The sequence below is a fragment of the Camelus ferus genome, chromosome 28 (genome assembly GCF_009834535.1).
Source record: "Camelus ferus isolate YT-003-E chromosome 28, BCGSAC_Cfer_1.0, whole genome shotgun sequence".
Lineage (NCBI taxonomy): Eukaryota > Metazoa > Chordata > Mammalia > Artiodactyla > Camelidae > Camelus > Camelus ferus.
Genome location: NC_045723.1, coordinates 5,095,314 through 5,121,063, shown reverse-complemented (window position 1 = coordinate 5,121,063; position 25,750 = coordinate 5,095,314). Strand labels below are relative to the sequence as shown.

Sequence of the window (25,750 nt, the reverse complement as noted above, 5' to 3'; positions counted from 1 at the left end):
CTAACCCACTATGAATGAATTAATCCCAGACACGATGAGCATCCAAGCACATCTTTATTTCTCAAGCCCCTGCTCTGTTGTACTTGGAATAGTTGGACAAATACCTTGACTAGTGATGTGCTTTCTGATCTGAAAACCCACAATATCATGTGCTTTTGTGAGAACTTAAGAGGGATGAAAAAGCTTGACTGTAGTCATCATTTCACTATATAAGTGTATATATCAAACAATCATGTTGGACACCTTGGATGAATACAAGTTTTACTAAAATATTCAAATTTTTAAAAATATGTGTGTTAACATATTATGGAAGGTGGTATTTATGGAATCAAATGTTTGTGCCACTTCCATAGAGGTGTAAAAAAGGGCTTATCTGTGCATGGAGTCCAATTTCTAAGCTTGCTGTGTAAATTGTACGTTAATTTTGGGTAGCACTGGTGCTAAATTTCTTGTGTTAAGGTTTTCAGAGTGAACACACACAGGTTCCTAAGAACCTAAAATGCTGGAAACTATCTTGGATTAAACGATTCTACTCGTTTCACAGAAATGGTTCATGAGAACATAAAAGAAGACATTTTAGTCTTTTATATTCCAGAGGAATTTCTGTAATCGGGCAGACATTCTATTTACAGAAAGCACGTGTAGAGAGGGATGACTCTGGCACATGACGAGGACTGCCCGGGAGCCACACTGCTTTCTGCCGAGAAGTGGTGGCCCAAGACGGGGTTGCTCTACTTAGATGATTTCCTTCTAAAGTACTTAGTAATGAATTTCCAAATCCAGAAGATATGGCTGCCACCTCATCTGAAACTCTCCACACACCCCGCTGCTCAAATAACCCAGGGAATCCCTAAGGACTGTAAACAAAACCACACACAACTCTTGGTCTTCAGCATGAGAAGAGGAACACAGCAAACCTGAAATTATATGTAAGTAGAGAAATACATGTCCATTCCAACAAATTCCCTGTGGGCCCTGCAAGCTCATGAGAACTGAGAGTGGGGAGAGAGAGCTCTGAGGGACTGTGTGAAAGAGAGAGGGGAAGGAGGACCTAGACAAAGAAAAGACAAAATGAACGTCTTCCCAAAAATCCAACACTAGGTTCCAAAATACTGAATAAAGGCCAGTGACCTGGTAGTTCACAGCACCTGCTGCAGGGAAAGGGCTTAACATGAGTGGAACCGAAAGTAGCAGCCATGAACAATCATGGTTTTCTGGGGAGAATCAGATACACAGAGGAGAATTCTTCCTGAGCTATGACAGCACAGTTAATAAGAAGGAAGTAAAAGGGAAAATTAAAGGTCCTGCAGAAATAAAAGAAAAATAAGACAACACCAACCTCCCTCTCTCCACACCCCCCATCCTGTCAACACTCTCCATAAATAAAACTATAATTTATGCAAACTGATGGAAGAAAGCACTCAAACCCAGAACTCTCATTACCAAAGCCCTAGGAACAGGAGAAAGCAAAGAAAACCAATTCCATATATCGGTGCAGGAAGGAAAAAAGAAGGAAAGTGAAAATCAAAACTTTTTAGAGGGAAGAAAGCTACACCACCACACTCCAAGTTAAATGAAATGAGTTGAAAAGAATATTTAGTGATATTAAAAACTTTCTATAATAAGAAATTTAAAAGCCAACAGCAAAAATGGACAGAAACAAAAGAGGAAGAAAAGCCAAGAGTCAATCAAATTCTGGAAAACGAAGAAAAAGACAAAATCATCCCAGTAATGAAGGAAAAAATTACAAGGTGCCCAAGGGAGAACAAATTTAAATAAAAATTTAATGTGTGGCAGGAAAACTACCAACAGGGTGAAAATTCTATAAAGAAAGAAGTAAAAAGAATGACAGAGAAACTAGTAAAAAAAAAAAAAATGGAAGACAGCAGGTAAATGTAGATAGAAGAAGTCAGATGATTCTTCCCTCAAAAAAATTTTATGAAACCTGGACAAAAATAGTAAAAATTAGTAGTCAAAGGAACTGGAAAATGACCAAAGGGAGCAAGGATATGGATCCAAGTAGCTCAACAAACTCCAAGAATAGGTGAAAAGAAATCCGCACTTCAGCATGTCATACATATGCTGCAGAAAGCCAAACAGAAAGAAAAAAATCTGAAAAGTTGCAAAAAAAAAAAAAAAAAAAACCAAAAAACCAAAAACAACCCCACAGTATACACACGAGAACAATACAACTGAAGACTGACTTCTCTTCAAAACAACAGAGAGAAAAACCAGAAGAGACTGGAGGGATGGGTTGGAAGTGCTCAAACAGAAGTCAACCAGGGTTTCTATATTCAGCAAAACCATCCCTCAAAAAGGAGGGCAAACAAATACATTTTCACATAAATAAAATTCAGAGAATTAGTTTCTAGCAGACCTATACTGTAAGAAACACTAAAGAAAGATGTATAGGAGGAAGTGATAACTCAGATATACAAGAAGGGAGGGAGAAATAACGAATGCATGTAAAGGATATATACACACCTATTTTCCTTTCCTGACTGCTAAAAGAAAGGAATACAACAGTGTACTATTAGTTTCATAATGTAAAGACAGTCCTTACTTTTTATGAATCTGATGCTAAACAACGCCAGTCCCTCAACAAGACGGTACATATTTCAGTTAAGCACAACAAGATACCACTCTGCAGCCACAGAGAGAGCTAAAATCCAAAAGGTGAACAATTACAAGTGTTGGCAAGGATGTGGAGAAACCAATCTCACACATCACTGACAGGATTATGAAATGGTTCAGCTCCTGGAAAACAGCTTGGCACTTCCTCAAAACATTCACAAAATCCGCATAACATACGAAGTAATAAAGACGAAGCTGACTTCTTTCCAAAGCTATGAAAGCTGGAAGATGTTCAAGTGACAATCTTTGAAGTGTTGAAAGAAAAAACTGTCAACTGAGAATTCTACATGCAGCAAAAATCCCTTTCAAAAGAGCTGAAACAAAGACTTTTTCAGACAAATAAAACCTGAGAGATTCATCACCAAATACTTGTACTAACAGAAACACAGAGGAATTCTTAGGGCAAACGTAACATTATAGTAGACAGAAACTGTGTAAATAGGCGGTAACTGGGAGCAGGGAAAGGAAAGAACAGTTCGTGATAACGTCATCAGGCTCGGCTAACCTGTTGTGTGCTGTGCCCACAGCTACCCGAAGTTCGTGTGACACACAGAACACTGATAAAGAAGGACCTGAATAGTTCAAAGTTCCCAGAGGGCCTTCCTCTAGTTTCCTACGCTCACATTTTTCCTCCAAAGGCTTCCCCCTCATACATTGTACTGTGGTTACATGTGTTAAAAAAAAAATTTGAATTTTTCATATTATACAGTTAAAACAAAATAAAATGATTCTGATCCTGAAAAACTTAGATAAGAAACGGTTGGAGCTGGTTACAGGGCACGGGTGGAGCTGTTGGGCAGTGCGAAAGGAGGGAGAAAGACCAGGGCAGGGCTCTGTTTTGTCTGCACTGTGATATGAAGTCAGTCAGTTATTCAACAGTGACGGGGGCCTATAAAATCATATGGGGGTGTGAGGTTTGGAAAAGCAGACAACAGAGTGTGAAAATTACCCCTTTACATTATAGCCTAAATTTTAGATTTAAACTTTAACAGAGGATATTTACACATCTGTGAATGAAGAGGGGATGTTTTCCTCCACCCACTTCAAATCTTCATCCTGTAGAAATAAATATTTCCATATTAGAATTTGCTTAATATCACCCAAAAGCAAATTTTAATAATAAAATGCACCTAAAATTTAAGCATTTCAATTCAAATGCATGACATTCTTTTAATTTCTTCATAGCCTAAGAAGTTGGCACTTGTGCCACACAGAAATGACACCAGTATTTTCTTAAACAGGCAAACAAACATTTGGATTTCGGATTTTTGTTCTTCTTCCTGGTTTTAGTTAGATGCACAGGTGTTATCTTCTGTTTTGGAAAAAAAAAAACAGTAAAAATACAAAGAGTTGATTCATAAGATAGACAACAGCATGAATATTCATTCATTTGTGTCGATGTTTTGCTTCCAGCATTCATTATGTCTCTGAATTTGTTCAAGGTTTTATTTATATCAGCCTTGAGTTTGTAATTGTTCAACGGAAAAAGAAGACAGTATAAATATTCTAACTTTACAAAAGCCTATTTATTTCTATCACTTGCTCCTCTCTCTGCAGGAGAAAAGAAAAGGAAAGCAGGTCAGTTGTGGGTATCTGAATTTTTTTTCTCAACAAAAACTTGCTTATAGTTTATCTCACTAGAAGTAAGGAAAATAAAAGGTATACTGAATGCTTTGGTTTATAACATAAAATAAATCAAATGTTTCTTTGTGGTCTACCTGGCTACATGGAATGTTCTAGTTTTAGCATTAACTATATCTTGCTTACCAGTACTAAGGGGAACACCAGTTCTGAGTGAGCCTCCGGTGGAAATGAGTCAATGAGAGTCGAGGCCCCAACTTCTGATCAAGAGCTGACTACACTTAATTTAGAGAAATAACATTTTCCCTGAATATGTGTGCAAAAATTGAGCTTTAAAATAAACTGAGATATAACCCTAAAATAAGAGGAAAATCTCTTAGCAAACTGGAAGTTTAACAGTTCTAACACCAGATAATTAAAACTATATTTTTTGAAGTTTAGTTAAATTACCATAAGACTACTCAAAGAACACATTTTAAGAATTATTAATTACCAAGAATAAAAATGAGAGAATTTACCAAATCCAGGAAATGAAACTGCTTCATATACCATCTGTCCTGTCAGAACTTAGGTGGGTAGCAAATTTTTACACCTCACTAATCACAATATATGCAATTGTAAGAAAGCCAAATATAAAGCTGTATCACAGAATTTCCATTTTGTTTACTTTCATAATTATGACTGTAATGCATAAATAATATGCATTAAATATTTAAAAACTCATCTCTACCCTGTATCTTACTATTTTATTCAAGCTTACATGGTTTAAAGTCCTTTTCCAATAGATAACAAATGTTACCTAAAATGGCTTCAAAAATCACTTTAAAGCACTTTAAAATGCTGAAAAATTAACACAAACTTTACTATAAAAAAGCTTCTCAATCTTTAATGTGCATGTGAATCATCTTTGGAATCCTTGTTAAAAAGCAGGTTCAGATTCAGTAGGTCTGGTGTAGGCTTGAAATTCTGTGGTTCTAACAGGTGATGCCCACAATGCTGGTCCAAAGACAGCACTTGAAAAGTGAGGGTTTACAGTGGTTACAGTTGTCACAGACTTAACTAGTATCATTACTTGGTAACATTTATTTTCAAACAAAAAACCTTGGTGACAAATGTTCTCCTGAAGGTCAATGAATGTGGCACATTAAATACTGAGACTCCATTAAATATATGCTATACTCACAAAATTATCAGAAGTAGTAGGTTTAGCTGTTCCATTGGAAACCGTTTTTGAGGCTCTTAATTTTATTCCTTCAGCTATAATGAGAAACATGATAGAAACATATAAAATTATAAAATAATATTTTCCTTTGTAGCCTCACATTTAACAACCTTATAAAGAGCGTTAGTAGTGGAAGTTTGGGTCTGGGTGCTGGTTTTAATACACCATCTGGAAACCCAGGAGGGATGGAAAAATTTTTAAATGTCACTACTGCTTGCAACAACCACCAGGTTCTCAAGTTGCCAGTTTGAAATCCAGTCTTAGAGGAGTCTAAACAAACAAACATACATACAGGCACACATATTTATTTCCTTAGAGAATTTAAATACATTTTAAAGTTTATAGATTTAAAAATCTATAGGATTTGCAATATCTTATTCCAGGATAAAACACATCTTTGGCTAATGCTTTTACTTCTCTGATGTATAAATTGTTAGAATGTGCTCATGGTATAAATAAAACAGGGAAGAAAAATATTTTCTTCGTATTTCACCAAGGCTCTCCTTTATGTCAGCAGTTTCAGCAGAGGAGAGGTGAGAGCATGAGTCCTGAAAGTAGACTGCCTCACTTGGAATTCAGGTTCTATCTATGTCAGCCTTGGGCAAAGCAGCGAACTTTCTGTGACTCAGTGTCCCCATCTATAAAATGGAATAATAATGTCTACCTCATACAATTCCGATGAACATTAAACAAATTAGCACGTACAAGGTATCTGATACATAAATCTATGTCTTGCAAGTATTCACTTTTGTTACCATAATAATTTGCAAAACCTGCTTCTCCATCAACGAGGACAACTGGTACAGTATGATGAGATCAAGAGCGTAAATTGATATAATGAATGAAAAGGAGGTTCCTCAATCTGAAAATGTTGCCATGGGGCATCTGACATGCCAACATTTCAGATTGTCCTCTTAAAGGAGAATTACACTGATTTTTTTTTTAAATTGAGGTATAACATATATAATAAAATACACAAATTTCAAGTGTACAGTCTGAAGAGATTTTACAAACTCTTGTTTATTGGTAACAACCACCCCAATCGAGACATTTAACACTTCTATCATCACAGAGAGTTCTTTAAATTCCTTTCTGGTCACTCCCAATTCCACCAGAAGCGACCATTTAAATTTTGTAAATTTTGATTTACAAAAAAATTACCACGGTTTATTCTTGCCTATTCTGGAACTTTGTATATAAAATCACAATCTATGGATTCAATATTCTTTTGGATTTGGCTGCTTTCACTCAACATAAAGCTTTGAGATTTACTCATGTTGTACAGTGTTGGTTACTTTTGATTACCTAGCAATATTTCATTGTGTACGTGCACAACTACTTTATCCATTCATCTGTTGACAGACACTTGGGCTATTTCCAGTTTTGGACTATTAAGAATCAAGCTGCTGTAAACAGTAATGTACATTAGTGTCTTTCTGTGGACATGAGCTTTCATTTGGGGGTAAATACCTTGGAGTGGAATGGCTGGGTTGTGCAGTAGGTGTATGTGTAACGTTTTAAGAAACTGTCAAACTGCTTGTCAAATTAAGACTTCTTTGGTAGTGTATGAGCGACCCAGCTGTTCCACATCCTCTCCAATGTTTCATGCTGTCGGTCTTTTAAATTTTAACCACCCTTGTGGACATGTGGTGGCATTTCATTCTGGTTTTAATTTGTGTTTCCCTAACGGCCTTTTGTGTGCTTTACTGGCCATTCCTTTGTCTTCTGTAGCGAAGTGTCTATTCCAAGTTTTTTTGTTTTTTGTTTTTGTTTTGTTTTGTTTTTACAAATTGCGTTATCTTTTATTGCTTTAGAGGAACTCTTATATTCTGGATACGAATCCTTTATCAGACATACGTACTGAGAATGTTTTATCCCAGTCTAGGACTGGTCTTTTCATTTTCTTATTTTTCTTGGTGAGCACAAGTTTTTAATTTTAGTGAAGGCTAATTTACCAAACTTAATTCTATGGAAACTGCTTTTTGTGTCCTAAGAAATCGCCTAACCCAAGGGCATGAAGATAGCTTCCTGTTTTCTTCTAGAAGAGCTATAATTTAATTAATTTAATTTTTTACATCTAGGTCTGTGACCTACCTTGAATTAATTATTTTGTCATATACAGTATTTTTTCCAATATTCTTTATGCCCCCATTCTTTCTTCTTCTAGAGCTCATGATGTGTATGTTAGACTGTTTAATGCTGTCCCACAGGTCATGGAAGTTATGTTCACTTTGTTTCCACTCTTTTGTAAAACTTCTTTTGATTTGTCTCCAAATGTTCACTGACTATTACTTGGTTGTATCCAATTTACTTGTCTACTGTTAATCCCAAACGGTGAATTTACTTCACATATTCTGCGTTTCAGTTTTAGTATTTCTATTTGGTTCTTCTTCTTTTTTTAAGTTTCCATACCTCTCCTAAATTTCCCAAATTGTCTTCACCAATTTATTCCTATAGATTCTTTTAACATATTATAATAATTATTTAAAAGTTAATTCAAAAGACTTTAAAGTCTTTCTTGCTAACTGTCACAACTGGGCTACCTTCAGATCTCTACTGATTGATTTTTCCCTTAATTAGGGGTCACAGTTTCCAGTTTCATCCCATGTCTAGTAATTCATCATTGAATACTGGACACTGAGAATGGGATCTTACACAGACTCTAGATTCTCTTACTTCCTCCAGGAAGTGTGTTTTGTTCTAGTAGACATTCAAATACTTGCTGGATCACTTTGATCTCTTGGGGATATGCTTTTAGATTTTATTAGGGTTGATTTGTTAGTTTAGTCCTAGGGTAAATTCCAGGGGCCCTAGACTGTGGTCTTTACTTCTAAGGAGTGGCCCTTCTGGGGTTTTAATGGAAAGTCCAGGGTGTTTACCCAAGCACTTTTAACTTGCTGAGATCTGAATTTCAAACTCAGCAGTGGGCAACTGCTGAAATATCTGTTCTGCTTCTTACCCTAAGAGCTACTGTCTTCTCACTGGCCTCCTGGAGTCACATTTTGCACACGCCCAGTTCAGGCACCAGATAAGACCAGAGAGACTTTACAGACTTTGGAAATTCCCCCTCTGTGGCTCTCTCTTTTCTGGATTTCTTCCCTCAATTTCCAGGCATCCTTACAGCTCCAAACTTCCCTCTCCAATTCCTTGCATCAGTGAGATTACACCTATCAACTTGAGCTCCAGCCACTGCACTGTCTCATTGACTGGGCACGCACTCTGGACAAAGCTCTATAAATGTGGAAGTTATTAAGTGTGGTTCTCTTCTTTCAACACTGAAGTCTCCTCCAGTTTCTGCCTGCTTTTGTTGCTCTCCAGTGCCTTCAAACAATTAATTTAAAAAATAGTCTGTCCAGAGTTTATTCTAGCTATCAGAGGAAGATTAGTCCAATATAATTCATTCCATCATTATTAAAGCTAGAACCTTAGCACACTGAATTTTAATATTTCTGCTGTGAATATGATTTTCAGGTTTCCTTTCTTAATAGGAAAGTCAGAAAAAATGAAAAAATTAGTTGTAGGTAATCTGATGAGAGGAGGTAAAAGGAAGTGGGGACACCGAAGACATACTGATTATGTTGCAATTTTTGGGTGGATTATAAAATATTCACAGTAGAGAAACAAAAAAAAATTATGAAAAAGAATGTTACTAATAAGAGAAATAAAGTAAGAGGAAGGGAAAATGGAACAAAAGTAAAATAGTTCTCAACATCTGAGTTACGTATATATGTTGCCTTAACAAATGCTTAATTACAGTGTTAGTGTAAAATTAACAAAGTGATAAAATGCTATGTACAAATAAATAGAAAGATGAAAATAGCACTAAGACCATAATTAGAAATACTTTGGGCATGACCAGGAAATTACAGATGTGCACAGTTTTAAAGAGCAAGGGGTGACATGAAGAAATTCAGCAGCTGTCATTAAGAAAATGAGCATTATTTAGGAGCTAAGCACAACATATACCAAATCATTCTTGCGGGAAACAGTGGACCTACTTCAATACTTAGACACTAAGAGTGAACAATTAACAAAAGCTCAAACTACATTAACGATCTTGAAAATTTCATCACTGACTTTTCTTCTTGAGACTATCTACCGTAATAGATGTTTCTGCAGATACGGTTTTTAATTATTTTTTATTTTATTTTATTAACTTTTTTTTTGAGTTATAGTCAGTTTACAATGTTGTGTCAATTTCTAGCGTAGAGCACACTTTTTTAGTTATTCATGAACATACGTCTATTCATTGTCACATTCTTTTTCGCTATGAGCTGCCAGATAATGGTTTTTAAAATATTTTTCAGGAAAAAAAATGTATCTGACTTTGTGTCCCAGGTAAAGGGATGATACTTCTTTGCTACAATATATACAATGGTCATTTAACAAGAAAATATATCACTTACTTAAATTTTCAGATGTTACCATGAATTCTTCAATTTCATCATCAGAATCATCTATTAAGGGCATGAAGGCATATCTGTACCAAAAACAAGGGTAGCTTTACTAGCATGCTTAAACTTGTTCAATTTTCCGTTGACATCTAAATTGAAATGATAAAAATTTGATTATCTTCCTCTCAAGTTAGCAAAGGTTATTGTGAAGAAACTGTGAAAGTAGAGTTCCCAAGCCCTGCTGGTAAAAGGGTTTGGAAATGGATCAGATCTCTCTGCAAAGAACTCTGCAGGACAGAATGTTCAGGGAACGGAGGTTGCTGCTGTACTTTGTTCTCCACATCAGTTCTACCTCCCTGCCCACGACTTTAACTTGTCCCCTAACAAGGAGAAACTGCTAATTCGACTGGTGAACGTGACTGAAGTTGGTGAAAGTGAAATGTGGCTGACCCACATGTACTAAGTCCAGCAGCTTTCAAAAAGCAATTGCTGATAACAGCGGGGAAACCAGAAGCCAAGTGTCTAGTCATTAGGGACGGCTTATATCAATTGTGCTACAGTCATTATTATGGAATGCCACATAGCCATTAAAAGTCATGTGGCAGATCTATACAAAGGTGACATGGAAAGATACATTTTAAACAAGAAGGTGCAGAACAGTGTATACATGTATGTGTGCATGTATTATTATTACTGTCATTGCATAATTTAAAGAGAGAGCGAGCGAGCCACACATACTAGTATATACTTTGTCATTTTCTCCTAGAAGAAAGAAACTTAACAGCACTTTCCTTGGGAGGAGGAATGAGGCAAGGGGAGCTGTGGGGCCTCCTGTCACGGGCAGTCTAAAGCACAGCTTTCTGGACTCAGCGTTTAAACGCTTTACAATTTGGTTGCCACCTTCCCCTCCCACTCTATGTCCCTCCAAACTGCAGGCCTCGAGGACCTCCAAAGCATGCCATGTCTGTTCCCACTACCCCAGAAAACGTGCACTCTGTCCCAGGGCAGCCATCCACTGTCCCTCTGCTTTCTTGAGGACATGACGTAAACGCTGCCTTTTTGGGGTCTTCCTCGCCCCTCTTCCACCTTCCTGCTGGGCTCGGTTTATGCATCTCTCAGTTCACTGTCCTGCATTTATGCCTGTCTCCCCACCTGCCTGTACACTCCTTAGCAGCAAGGACCCAGTTTCTATAAATGTGTTTTTTAACACGGTAGCAGGAGATGAACAAACCCTTGCCAAACTTGAACTTCCTACGTTAGGTACCTCTGATTATTTGCGGACGGTCTCCACAGAAACATTATTACAATGAGGATAAGCGAAAAAAGGAAGCTCCAAAATGCATCATCAACCCAGCGCTCCATCCAATCCTACAATAAGGACAGTTCAAACAAGAACAGTTAATTTTCTGATAAACATACAGATTTCTCACTCAAACCACATGTAATGACAAGTACCTATGAAATCTTTCCAACCAGTTAGTCTTCCAAATAAATACATACCTATTTTTCCAAGAAACATAAAAAGTAAGAAATGCTATCTTTATCAAGTCATCATCAATGCTTACTTCAGCCTTATAACCAATCAGATGAATGAAATCCTAACAAATTATATAGTATCATAAAGAGAGTTTAAAAGGGCTTTAGAGATCAGTTAATTGACTTTCTAGACACAGTTTCTTCTCTCACTAAATAACCCGTAAGGCAATGGAAGTCGAGGGTTTTCAGAGGACTCTTTAATAATTATACAGAACTAGAGACTATTTCCAAATCAAGAAACCCCCAAGAAGGCCTTTTATATTTTAAGTCTGAGAAATATACTTTCTTCTAACCAGAGAAGCCATGGAGAGCATCTCCTGAATGTTCAAGAGTCTACCACCCTAGAAACATGTCAGATTTAAGATTTACAATCTCACTTAGATACAAGACAACCCAATTACATGGTGTACTGGAAAAAAAAGGTTTCCTGTTACCTTAGATCATACAGGGAGAGAATTACTTTTCAAAATATACAGAAAGAAGTTGAGAAAAGGGCATAATCGAAAACGTAGATTTAGGAGGAACTTTTTCGGAGTCATTTAAAGGAGGCAAATGTTTTTTATAATTCTATACACAATAATTCAAAGTAAACAGAAGCTCTCCACTAAAATTATCTCTATTTACAAACACAAATTAATTTCTTCAAACTTACTCGAAACAAAGTAGTATATTAAGAATGAAAACTGTTTAAATAGGAATATTATACTTACTGACAGACATTTTGCCATTCTAAATGTCTTAGTTGTCCACACCATAAACACTACAGAAGCTGAAACACATCAAAAAAAAGTCAACCTTTAAAGGAACATGTAATAGTAAATAATTTATTATAAAAGAAAAATTAAATAGCTTACCCAGTATGGCAAAGATCAGGGTATTTGTAAAGTGCCTGTATAAAGAAAACTTCACTGTGTTCTTTCTCAGCCTTAGAGCCTTCATAGTTTGTGCCAAACTTATAAAAATGTGAACAAAGTTAAGGAAAAACATTTTAAATAGTAAAACACAGTTAAGATAAAAAACAAAATAAGAATCTTCGGCCACATTTCCAAAATGAGTAGTGCTAAATATAGTTCCCATGATTTAAAACTAATAAAAACACAGAAAATGTTACCTTATCCAATGTTGTATAATCATAATACTGATTTGTCACTGATTCTGCATTATGGTTTACCACTGTCTGAACGAAGTAAACAAACTTCAAGGGGAAAAGCACGAGCAAGAAGACCTATAGCGCGCTCCTTCAATGCCAGGTTCCCTCAGCACCGGGCAGGGCACTACACGCGCTGAACGCCGGGTCCCCCTCAGACCAGACACTGTTCACAGATCCCGTCGTGACATGCCATTTGGCTTGTGCCTTTCTGTCTCTGTTTCTTATTTTGTTGTTTCTGGTCTATTCTTGTTTTATCCTCTAGAATGATCATAATTAAGAAATTAAGCCGTCTATCAATTCCATTTCGTAAATTTCAAAAAAACTGAAATATGTCCAAGAAAAACAAACCTGGACTTAGATAAGGAGAGACTTTATTCAAAATATCATTGCAATAGGGAGAATTTTCTGACTGTGAGATCTGCAAGAGTCCCAGAGGTCAGACAGGAAAGGGCTCTGCTTTTGCAGGGAGGAATAAACAAGCCTCGAAAGCAGCAGCTGTGGGAAGTGGGTGGCCCAACTGGACAGCTGACCAGCACATGCCTTTCCTTGAGGTCTGCAGATTCTCAGGAAGGGCCATGAAGGAAGGCTGGGGGTGGAGCAAAGTTCAGGGACTGAGGGGAAGGAGAAGGCGCAGCTTGGTCCAGGCTGGTATTTTGCTGTTACTGGTCAGCTGGTACATAGGTCTGTGTCTGGCCTAGTCCTAAGTAAACAAAGGGGCATCTGGGAGTCCCACCTAAGTCCTAAGGGGAAACGGAGTTGTTTACAGTAAGCCTTTTCCCGGAACACCAAAGGTGGAGGCCGTCTTAACCACTTCTGTTTTCCAGGAGCACAGGGCTCAGGGGGAGTGCAAAACTGTCAGGCACGAGAGGCTTCTCCCTGGCTCCTCGGCAGTGCAGCTGGGCTCCGGGCTGGAGCTCTATAAACGGGAGCTGCTTCCTCTGTGCAGCCCGCCCGGCTCTGCTCAGGAACCACACACCAAATGCATGTAACATTGAGTAAAGAACAGAAGCGGCACATTCTGGATTTATGCCTCCTATTTTAAATTTCAAATACTCCACTAATCAAAAACTTCATTTTAGTACTAAGACTACCAAAGCTGCTTTTCAATCTTTCTAAATGACCAGTAAGTTGCAAAAGAAGACCAATTTCTAAAATAACACAATTCAATCAGTTAGGGCTACTGTCAGAATTTATAAAAATGCAAATGGGCTTTATTCAGCAAACGTTATCAAGACCAAATACTTTTAAAGCAGTAAGAAGAGCGCACAGGCCCCATCTCCCTGAAGTGAGGATCACCTTGCACGTGCTGCTGCGGTCGGAAAAGGATATCCACCAGCACAAGCCAGAGTCAAGAAGAGACAGAGGGAGACTGGCCAGAAGCACAAGATCAGAATCATTGGCCTGCAGCAAAACAGCAAAAAAATACAACAAACAAGCGGGAAAAAGAGGGGCGAGGCTATGGCTTTTGCAGTTTTCTGGCTATTTTTTCTATCATCGTAGAACCAAATTTTACAGGAGGGGCCGTATTAGGTTCTGCAGAAGAGAAGGAAGCAGGGCCATTATCCCAGCATTCAGTTCTCTGTGCACGTATTTCTGCTTCTCCTGCGTGTCATTTGTGATCATTTAGGAAACCCACTGCCCTTTTGTACAAAGAAAGCAGACTTTTCATCTCAGGAATGAAAATTACCAAACAGCAATCTGAAAGCAAATGTCAGAAATTCAGGTTGAAGCAGAAATGGATACTAAATTTCCTTTCTCTCCTATGAGACCATGAAACACTAACCAAGAGAATTTTAATTTCTGGATTTCTTCATGACTTTTATCTCAAACATCTTAACTGAAAATATTAATAATTAAGCAAACTAAATCTTTGCTCTTCTTTTCCTCATCTCCCCACCCCAGCCTGCAGTACTGTCCATAAAGGTGGGAAGTTATCCTCATTCAAATCCAGGTGGAATTATAGCTTTTACAGCCACTTTTTTTCTGGAATTTTCTGCCAAGTTGCATTACTGTGTGTTTTTCTCAATGAACTACTTTGTGGATGGTTAAGAACAAGAATTCTTTGAAATATGTATCTGTAAATTACCAGAAAAAAAGATAATCCAGATTTTTAAAACTCACCGTCTACAGGCTCAATTAGTTGAAGAATACACACTGCCTAACTTGTTAAAGGCTCTAAGAATATACAATTTTAGAAATGACAGCTCCAAGCTGAACAGATAAATTAAGCTCATCTTCTTAGTCCACGACAGAAGAGAAGATAAAAGATTAAAGACAGTAATGTTGAGCAATTCTCCTGTCCAGATTCCAGGTACGTTCGAACCACCTGCCCCTTATGCTCAGGGCAGATGAGAGCCCCTGACAAGTGATGAGGCCGTGGCTTCGGCAGAGCAGGCTCTCCAGGGGGGATCAGCACTCAGAGCCGGACCCCTGTTCACGTGCAGAGCTGAGGCCTGTCCTTCACCTCTGAAACAACTGAATGACTTCACATGTTTTTTAGGGGAGAACATAGGAAAATTATACTAGAGCAAGATATTTATATGCCTTGGAAAAAGTCACATTTATTTAACTATGATTTTATTCAATAGACTTGGATTCTAAACTGGTAGCTCTCAACAGAAGTAGAATCCAATTTTCAAGCAAGTTTGGTCAGAAACAATTCTTTAAATCAGGTGTTGTCCTTTATGAGACACCCCTCAGACACTAGGGGACAAGTGGACATAATTGAGGAGGCTTTCAAACGCCTCACTGTATGAAAAGCTCCTCGTGTGAGGCTGGTGTGGACAACCTGTGCAGAGGCTTCACAGCTTTCATTAGATTTTCAAAGGCATCTCTGGGGACAGAACCCAAGCAAGGGTAAGATCTACTTTTTTTGAGAATAAAAATAAAAGATTTTTGTGAATAAAAATAAAAGATTTTTGTTTTGTTTTTTAACTTGGAAGCACACTGAGAATTCACAACAGGGAATTTTAGAAATAGGTAGACCAGGCTTAGAAAAATGACCCACAAGGGACTCCGAAAAGCCTATTAACACCACGTTAGCACCCCGGCAGAAAGGGGATGGCTTCCTTGTAGAGAAGGGACACAGGCAAATTTGAATTTGAGGCCCTCTGGCCCTCCCCGTGAGAGACAAAGATGAGAAAATGGAAAGAAACACAGGAAAACAAAAGAACATTTAATGTTAAAAGCTAAAAGACAAGTATCAAAGACAGTAAAAACAAAAAGAACTTTGTGAAAATAAAAGCTACAAGAACGAGTTTCAGGGAAGGCAAAAATGCTGAAGAAACAGACACAAATGATGCTCTGGATCTGTGTATCCCTGCATCCTGCTCTGACCAGGTCATAGTTTCTCCAGACTCCCTGTCATTTCCAGGAATGCATTTCAGAGGGCCCTGCCTTGGAGAAAAAAAACAGTGGATTTCTCCAGACTCAACCTGAGTCACTGAATCAGTGAGGGGGGCGCCACAATGGTCAGCTGACACTGTCGCTAGAACCTCTCCTGCCACAGCATGGCCTCCGACCCAGCACCTCCACTGCCCACGCTCACCTGCTGGCCCGCGGTGACCCTGGAATGAACAAAGCCAGGCAGGTGCACCTCGGGAATTCATCTGTCTGCAGTCGTAGCCACTGCTGACCACCCCTCCAGACCAGAGCTCCCCTGCCTCTCCACCCCATGACAGCCTCCTGGTTCTCCCACCTCCCTCCACCTCCCGTGCACCAGGCACCCTCCTGGCTCCTCCCCTCTCGTGGGTCCACATGCTCTTCGTGGGTCCCTCCTGCAGCTGCAACCTTCTCCCACACAAAGACGACTCCCACCTTCATCACCAGCTCTGACTCCTCTTGCCAACCCTGACTTCACAAGAATGCCCTGAGCAGCTCAAATCTCACCCATCATGGTCCCTTCTCCAAGTTTACCTGAGAACTGGCCCTAAGAACTGGCCCCTGCCACTCAAATGAGTCATGACAGCTTCTTGGAGCCTTCTCTCCCTTTCTCCACCCATTTTTAGCAAGTCTAGCACGGGGAGTCTGTCTTCTACTTCCTCTGCCCTATTTCTAACCCTCACCGTCTCTCCTTTGGACCACTGCAAATGACTGTTACCAGACTTCCCATCTCTAGACTCTCCTTTCCAGGTCATTTTTTTAATGCCATCCTCAAGTTCTTTCTAACACAGATTTCATCACGACATTCACCTCTGCAGCTTCAACTCCTCGCTACTTTCTGCCTTCACAAGGAACTCTAAACTCTGAGTGTGTCATTCCGGCCCCACCTTCCATGATTCTCCCACACACGTGACCCACAGGCAAGCTACTCTGGGACATGAGCCACTGTCCCTATATTTTCATGCTTCTGACTATATTTGAAAGTCCCCTCAGTTCTTCCCAGAATGCTTTCCTCCCTCCATTCTTTTCCTAGTAAACCTGTATTTGTCCACCCAATCTCAGTCTAAATGTCACCATCTCCCTGAAGTCTTTCCTGATTTTCACCCCAGAATGAATGCCTCTCTTCCCTGTTTGCATAGCACCTCCCTAAAATGGCAATGACTACTGCTGTGTGGCTCTCAGTTACCAGCTTGTCTCCCCTACCTGACTGCTCAGTGTGTGCACTTACATGTGCTGAACTAACAGAAAAAATAAGGATATTCTTTGTTTAAGGAATTTCACCTTCAACCAAATTCCTATATTGAGGTAACCATAACACATAACTAGGTTTCTTTCTATTATTATTACAAATTAAAAATAACCTGATTTTAATGATACGACAAACTATGTTAGGACACAGTAAAGGATATGAACCATACAAAAATGGAGTCAATAACTGCTAAAACAATGTCACCCAAAACAACAGCTAAATGGTTAGAACCCTGAAAGATAAAAACAGGGGAAAAAACCTGAATGTCCAAGTTTCATTGTATTATAGTAATTATCAACTGATGAAGAAAACGATTCATCTCATTTCATTTTACAAAAGCCACATAAAAGATTTGATTGCCTAATAGACTTGTATTTAAGCACATGGAGATGATATGTTTTGGCAGCAACAAATGTTAATTTGTCATTAATTTGTCCATCAATAATGTAAAATTGCATTACGGGGTGGCAAATCAAACAGATCACGTCCCACCCACCTTGGGTCAGCTGCTTCAATCTCTGCCCCCTCCACACCAAGCCTGCAGCCACAGCCCCTAAAGAAATGGACTCCTTAGCTTCCCCATGCATGTGAAAGGACAGGGAAGAAAGTAAAACGAGGAAAAGGAACTGAGTGGAAGGGTATGAACAAACCATCGATTGGATCCTGACAGGTAATCATATTTAAAACAGTTACATTAAGATGCTGAGTATGTAAACTTTTAAAGAAATACAATGTAATCTATATGGGGCATATTTATCCGTTCTATTTTCTTTCTAAGATTCGTTTCCTGTGAATTATATATATAAATGCAAACCAAAGTTCTTCATTATTATGTAAAGGTAAAAATAAATGTAACTTTCAAGGAGTCAAAGATGAAAAGAGCAGGCGTATCTAACACAGAATATAGGTGGATCAAAGACACCGGAAGAAAAATGAAGCTTTTACCATTAATGGACAAATGTCCTGCTTTGAGGGTCAGATTAAAATATGTGAAGTCAACGTATGTGGCAACATACGGATCATTCACTCTGTGCATGGTTATCTGATTTAAACATCTAATACAGGAGACATTTTGAGTAAAATCAAAAGGTTCTCTGAATCAGCTAAAAATTTAATGAACTTCATAAACACTCAGTCATCAACCATATTATTAAGGAAAACTGAGAGCTAGAAATCTAGGGGTCTTTACAGGTGCAAATATTCGGACTCTTCTCCAGAGTTAATCATCGCTGCAGGCATCGCCAGGGCCACTGTCCCCTTGCACACCACCTTCTCCTGGCTGTTCCAAGAGTGGGGTCTGCTGACTCCTCCAAACACTGAGCCCACCAGGGTCAGAGAAAACTTACAATCACATGAGACCTGGGAGAGCGATGACGAGTCACGTCTGTATGTGTGAAAGGTGGAACTAACTTTCTGTTCATTCACTCGTGTTTAGGCCGAGGGTTAGGGAAGAGACTAATGCGTTCAGAGTGCATAATGATGAAGACAAACGTTCGTTATAAAGAACCACCGCGAACATTTTTAAGATGGAGCTAGCTCCTGGGATGACACCAAGTGATGCCTTCACAACCATACCATTTTAAAAAATGCTCTGCTTAGCCAAAAAAAAAAAAAAGAGAGAGAGAGAGAGAAATATTACACAGGGGGAGAAAAAAGCTCAAGTTGAGCCTTTTTCACAAATTTCCTATTTTTAAAAATTCATCTCAGTAGATATAAATGAAAATCACGTTGCACAGCAACAACAAAAAAGGCACTAGTGGAATTATTTAAGTTTTACCCCGATGACTCTCATCACGCCTTCAATGGCCGCGAAGACAAAGTAGAGCAGCCCCAGTCCGACGACCCGGTGCATGACAGTCCCCAAGCGGGGCCTGGAACGAGGAGGAGGTGACAGAAGAAAGAAAAACAAAAAGCAAGGTAAGTACAGCGTACCTGAATACAGTAACTGGCCCCGTTTCCAACACCAGAGAAGCCACTTCCCACTCAAGCCCCCCTCTCCTGCCTCTGAGGCCCGCTGTTTTAGGAAATAGCGTATCTGGGAACACGGCAGAAACAGGCTGAGGAAAAGCGGGCCTCCTTCTCTAGGACGTGAAGCTGTACTGATGCCCAGAAAGCAACATTTTTAAGGCCAGAGGATTTTGCTGCTGAAATCCAAGCCATGCACTGAACATAGCCCAGGTACTGTTTTTTTCTATAGAATGGACACGAAGATTGATGAAACCCAGGAAGGTGAGTGCCAACTTCTAAGTGTCGCTGGTAGAAACAGTCACTTAACTCTGTCGCCAACATTAATTACGAACCATACTGAGATGTGGTTTGTCAGAGGGGACCCACTGATTCTCTGACTCGGGCAGACAAAGAGAAGGATGTCAGGGGCTCGTGTCCCACCACCTTCCTCCCCCTGACACCCCCAGATGGAAGTCCTAACAGGCTCCAGCTTCCATTCATCAAACTGAAAAGAATTAAAACATTTTTGATTCTTTAAAAGTATAAACAAATGAATTGGGAATAGGCAAAGATGATAATTTTTTTCAATTAGTAATTTGAAGACAGAACTGAAATTTCATATTTGCAAATCAGAATTTACCTGCTAACATGTTTTAGTTCAAAACCCCTTCTCAGAGTAATTAGAAGTGGAGGCCGGTTTTGAAAAAAATAATTATGATAGTCATTTTAAAACAAATCTAGATAAAAACTGAACTATTACTCATAGCTCATATTTAAGACTATTTATCTAATTTAGTTCACCTAAATTCTGATTCATTGCACCAGCTTACTGGAACCTCCCGACAGCCAGAACTGTTACTGCGCTCGCTTTACGAGGGTCAAACACAAGCTGATGGTGTGGGGTCATTTAAAAAAGGCTGTGCCCTACACACCAGCCCCGTCTTCCATTCCTTTTACAGCCACCACCCTCCACAACTTGGCACCTGATGTTCACAACTAGAACTGGGAGGTGTCACAACATTCCACAAGAGGGTTTTGTGTTCTGTACACTGTACTGAGGCAAAAAAAAAAATAATAATAATAATAATAATAATAATAACAATAATAATAATTAAAATTTTAAAAAGCACATGAGAGAGAATCATAATACGAGTCCAAGGAAGAGAAGGTTTCCTGGCAGACAGCTCGCTAACTCAGCAGGCTGCAGCTCACATGCACACACACGTGTGCTCCGTGCTGAGGTCCTGAGTGCCCTCTGTGCCACTCACTGCAGCGGGGCCTCGGGTGCAGCAGGACCCAACAGAGCAGCCTCAGTGGAGGGATGGGGCCAAACCTCACCAGGACAGAAGATTAGGGAAGTGGAAGTGGCCAAGTACAGATGACCCAGTGGAAAAGGCTGCTGCACCCACGTGAGGGGAATGAGGGGAAGCAAGTAGAGGGCCATCTGGGTTCAAGGGAGGGTTCTGTTCCTGAAGAAGACAGAAATAACAGCGTGCTGATGGGGATGACCCCACCAAGGAGGGCTGTGACAGAGGAGAGCAGGGTGGACTGCTGGGACAGCTGACAGAGGAGATGCCAGGATCCAGAGCACAAGGCCAGGGCAGGACCTAACCACGCAGGGATAGTCCATGCCTCTTAGGAGGGAGTAAATGTGTGGTCCAGAGATGGGGAGAATGACACAGATCGGATGGCAGGAACGTGTCAGAACTCCCTTCTGATGGCTTCTACTTCCTCAGAGAGAAAAGAGCCAAGATCAGCTGAGATGGATGAGGGCAGGGAGTTGTGAGGAGAGAGAAGGGGTACATGGTGCAGAATGGGAGAGTGAGAAGCCAAACTGGAGCTGGCTGGATCTGCCAGCAGCACTAAGGGTGCACTTGAAGTTCAGGGTTGTGAAATGACATGAGCTGGGCAGCGGGGCCGGGTGTTCCTCTCAGGCTGATGCTGCTGCCCCGGGCTGAGCCTGCACAGATGGAAGGCGGCCCAAGGGACGCTGACAAAGGCCTCAGGAGTGGCAGGGGTGTTCAGTCCCCTGCTGGACTGAGGAAGGCGGCGGGATCAACAGGCCAGAGGTCACAGCAGGGACGAAGAGTGACTGCAGCTGACACGTTAGAGAAGGTAAACAGGAAGCAGAGGAGGGACGGTTGGAAAGTGGACTGCTGAAATCTGCCACACGAAGGTGCTGTTAGACACAATAATGAATAAATAATAATCAAGTCTAGAGAATGGCCTTGGGACTCGGGAGCTGAGGGGTGACAGGTAAGGGCAGCAGAGGGGAGGCAGTGAGATCCGGTTACTTAAAGGATCCTCACATGGACACTGAAATCACAGGGAATCCTGCCGGATGAGTGCTGAGGAGGAGAAAGACAGGGACGCAAGGGCTGGGAGACGCCAGGGAGAAGACGTAGCTGTGATCTTGTCTGAAGGCTCGAGCTTCTGGGAACCAGAAGGTCTTAGGGAAAAAGAAAAACAATGGTCTGAAAAAGGCAATGAGGGTGCAGAGGACAGGCTCGTCCGTGTTCACGCCCAGTGACTCACGGGTAAGAGAGAAAAGAGCTGCTGGAGAGGGTCCCGGAGAAGCGGGTGCTCGGGGGGCAGCCAGGTTTCAGTCAGGAAATTACCGCTGCCCTGGTGTTTGATCAGAGTGCTTACGGTATCTCAGACACAATCACATCACATAGCTATGCTGTCTAGGAAATGGAAAGTGGTCTGAACTTCAAGAATCATTTAAAATTTTCCATTATCCTTAAAGTTGGTTATTCATCTAACTATAAAAAGTTACTGGAATTCAAACTCAGGATCTTTATTTGAGGAAAGTATGAAACAGCCAGTGTACTGGAGATCCTTTAGAATCAGAAACACATCCTTGCAGACGCTTCCCTGTGGGGTCTGCTGTGACCCTGAGAGGTGCCCAGTTTCACAGATGCACGCGGAGGGGATCACAAGACTGGAGACTGTTCTCCAGGTCCCGGTACTTACTTCACGATGCCGTAACCCAAGCTCACGATGATCACGAGGAGGCGAGCCAGCGTCCTCTTAACTGCAGATATCAACTCCGCGAACATCAGCAAATCTTGGGCTGAGGGGGAGAAGGAAAACCCATTCACTCTGGGGGCCTCTGGAGGCCGGCCGCCTCCAGTCTAAACGTGTGCTGTGTACAGCGACATTCTGACCTCAGACGAATTGGCCACGCTTAACTTCAAAGTCAGCTCATCCGAGTGCTGCCTGAAACCTCAGTGAAGGGGATTCACCACCTCCTGAAAACTCCCTCCATGTCTGATCGACTGATGGGTACAGCTATCTCACGTGCACCAGAAATCTGTCTCCCTGAGCCCCTCTGTTCTTATTCTCCCCCTTGGGCTACCCTTTTCCTGTCCTCTAAATACCTGAAAACCACCACATCCTCAAGAGTTCCCTTTTCTCCAGGCTGCCGTCTTCATTTATTATTCGCTTGTGGCTGTCACAGTAAGAGACACCAGGATCCCTGCCCTCGTGAGGCTTGTACTCTGGCTGGACAAGCAAACAGAACTCAGCACGGCAGGTGCAGAGATAACACAGCATCTCCCAGGACCGGGAGGAAAGCAGCCCAATCCACGTGGCAGGAGAGCAAACGGGCCCAGAGAAGGTTCTCAGAGGAAGTGACGTCTACACCGGGGTTTGAAGGCCGAGTGGGAGTTAGCTATTTGGGGGGGAGGGGGGGAGGGGGGAAGAGGCACACGCAGAGGCAAGGAGGAGAAAAGAGGAAAGTAAAATACGTTGCAGGAAGTGAAATCCTGGCATGGCTGCAGCAGAGCGTGTAACGAGGGGTCTCAAGAAAGGAGCTGGGACAGAGGCAGGGCCCCATCACCCAGGGGTTTAGGCCGGGCCAGGAGTCTAGGCTTGATGCTAAGAGCCGTGGGAAGTCTGTGATAGTAAACAAGGGGGTCAAAAGGGAACTGGTAAACTACGGCCCGCAGGCCAAATCTGGCCCTATATCTGTTTTGTAAATAAGGTTTTATTGGGACTCGGCCATGCCCATGTGTTGTCTGTGGCTGCTTGCATGCTACAAGGGCAGAAGAATTATCAAGAATGCTCTACTTAGCGGCTTGGACAAGAACTAGACTGCAGGAGTGAAAACTGGTCAGCAGGCTATTTGAGAAGTCCAGGCAAGAGATGATGAGTGTGCTGGCAGGGAAGACAGCAAGAAGCAGAGAGACACCCAGGAACCAGCTGTGACCGCACCTAGTCAGTCGTGTTTCAGGTCCCATTTCTCCACCTTCTCCGCAAGAAATCTCAAGAGACCCTGAGGAAGTCCAAATACGCTAAGTTCATGACATTCCCTAACCGAACCCAGGAGCACAGAACAAAGAAGTCAGTTGACATGGCTTATTCTTAACCTACCCTCGTTGGGGCCTGCCGATCACCACTTCCCATCCCTGCTGTGGTTCTTCTAAATTCTATCCTCCCAGGACTGATGGCAAGCAAGACAGCCTGGGTGACAGAATTCACACTTGAGAAATGAGAAACGGCACCGGCCCAGGCCCAGTCTGCCGGCACCCCTCCTTTTCCAGAGGAGTCTGGGGTTCCTCCCCCCAGATGGTGTCATCTCACAGGGCTTGAAGTCCCCGAGGACGGCAGGTGATCTCTCCTCTCTGCATGGGTCTCAGGCTTTTGCTGCCCCTCACCCGAGTTCACGGCACCCGTCACCCTCTCTAGACAAGAGGACCACCACTGGCAGCAAAGGAGCCGACCAGCCTTCTCTGACATTCAGGGACGCTTTAGCCCCCAGGCAGGGGCAGCAGCTCTGTGCTTCCTTCCATGGCTGGCTGAGGGCACACACACATCACTACCACTTCTTAGAGAGCAATCGTGCCTCTAGCATGCCTCCCTGGATGCTTCTCCCTTCTTCATTCTTCTGTACATGTCCTTTTAAACTTTTTATTTGGGGAAACTACAAACACTCCCCAACAGAGAGAAAGTGATACAATGAACTCCCACGTACCCATCACTCAGCTTCCTCAGTTATCAACATGATGCCAAATCTGTTTCATCTGTATTCCAACTCAGCTTTTTTCCCTGGAGTATTTTAAAATAAAGAGCAGGCACAACCACACCATCTGAAAGCCTGTACCACGATCACCTGTCACTGACCGCTCAGAAGCACGTTCCTGACGCCTTCTACCCTTTTGAGTGATCTCCCTTTTCGAAGGAATTGCCGTTCCTTTACTTCTCTGGCCCTTTTGGACTCTGTCTGTCGAAGTCTGGGGCACACATCTGAGGATGTCCAACGGTACGCCCTCCCCGCATCCCATGTTCCACTGTGTAAACTGCGATGGTGCCTCTGTTGGTCATGAAGTTCTCTGCAAGAAGCCTGCAGACACCATCCATCCTGACACCTCTGATTTTATTCCCTGTGGCCAAATTTTCTTTTCTTTTTTATAGAGAAAAGGAGAAGAAAGAGGATGGAGGGGCAGGGCGGGGATGGAGAAATAAATTAAAAGGATTGGCAGCACCTAACGTCCCCGGTCCAGAACTTTGTGTTGTTTAAAGCCAATCGCCAGTAGCTGAACCTTCGGGAACGGGAACTTTCTTCTCCCCAGGAGGAGAGTGAGGGAAAGTCAGCAAGGAGGAAGAGAAAATGAAGACAACATACATGCCAGCCTACATCACAGTCCTACTCCGACATTCTCCTCTTGGCTTCTCTCCTCTTCATCTCCAATATGGTTGTTCCCAGACCACTGTAGGAAGGGGTGGGGTGGGGTCCCACAGCTCTGCTCACAAATGCTCTGAGGCCCGTGGGTCACACCACACTTATAGACACAGTCACTACTTACTTGATAGCCCAGTGCTGTTGATGTTTTGGTATTCAGCATAAAAAACTGCCTTTTCAAGCATTCCCAGGAAAATGACAGCTGCAATCCAGAACTGGATTCTTAATATATCTTTCCAGTAACAGGCAGACCACAGCAGCCAGAGGACACCATATAAAATATACACGATGCACATCACCATGTAGAACTGTGGGGAGAGAAGCAATTTTAATCAGTGAACGCCTTCTGATCATTTGGAAAGTGACATTTCTACATTCAGTTTTGTAATCTTTTATTTTCCAGTCACCGTGGAACCAGAAATGGGGGGTACGTCAAAACGTTAGTTACTAAGGAATTACCACCACTGAGCTCTTAAAATTTTTTAACTTTCCAATTAGAATATAAAATTCATTTTTTAAAAAAAGGAACAAAATGATGAGAGATACTCACAATCATTAGAGGCCAATCCGATGCAGAGATATATCCATGAGGCCCCATCATAGAAAGAGAAACTAGCGAAAAGTAGGGTGGGGGCAAAGAAACGAAGGAGTTAGATGAACAATTAGTTCTTCTTAAGTTTTTAAACATAAGCACATCTTAAGGCTCCAAGAATCCAAACCTAGTTAACAATGGATGAATTTCCCCCTAGCGCACACGAAGTACTGGATGATTACCCGTTGTGGGATTATGTAACCTAACAAGACGCCTTTACTTGTATACATGCTGTTGTAAAACGTGGGCCAAATCGGATCTTAGGCAGCCAGCAAAGTAGCCCTGGCCTTAGACTGGCCCTTGCTGAGTCACTGAGCTCGCGGAGGACTTTGTCTTGCTTCATGTAACTTGGATACATTTCTGCACTCCAGGATCTAG

General features: G+C 41.4%; 1 protein-coding gene across 1 annotated transcript in view; it reads right to left on the bottom strand.

Moving 5' to 3' along the window:
- Window positions 1-25,750, bottom strand: part of TMEM87B (transmembrane protein 87B) — a 43,334-nt gene that overhangs the window by 4,971 nt on the left and 12,613 nt on the right. The window contains 11 exon segments of the mRNA XM_032469802.1: window positions 3,638-3,690; window positions 5,399-5,472; window positions 9,844-9,917; window positions 11,096-11,199; window positions 12,078-12,136; window positions 12,222-12,330; window positions 17,308-17,379; window positions 18,925-19,018; window positions 22,071-22,170; window positions 24,905-25,088; window positions 25,331-25,392. Of these exon segments, the coding sequence (XP_032325693.1) occupies window positions 3,638-3,690; window positions 5,399-5,472; window positions 9,844-9,917; window positions 11,096-11,199; window positions 12,078-12,136; window positions 12,222-12,330; window positions 17,308-17,379; window positions 18,925-19,018; window positions 22,071-22,170; window positions 24,905-25,088; window positions 25,331-25,392 (985 nt within the window).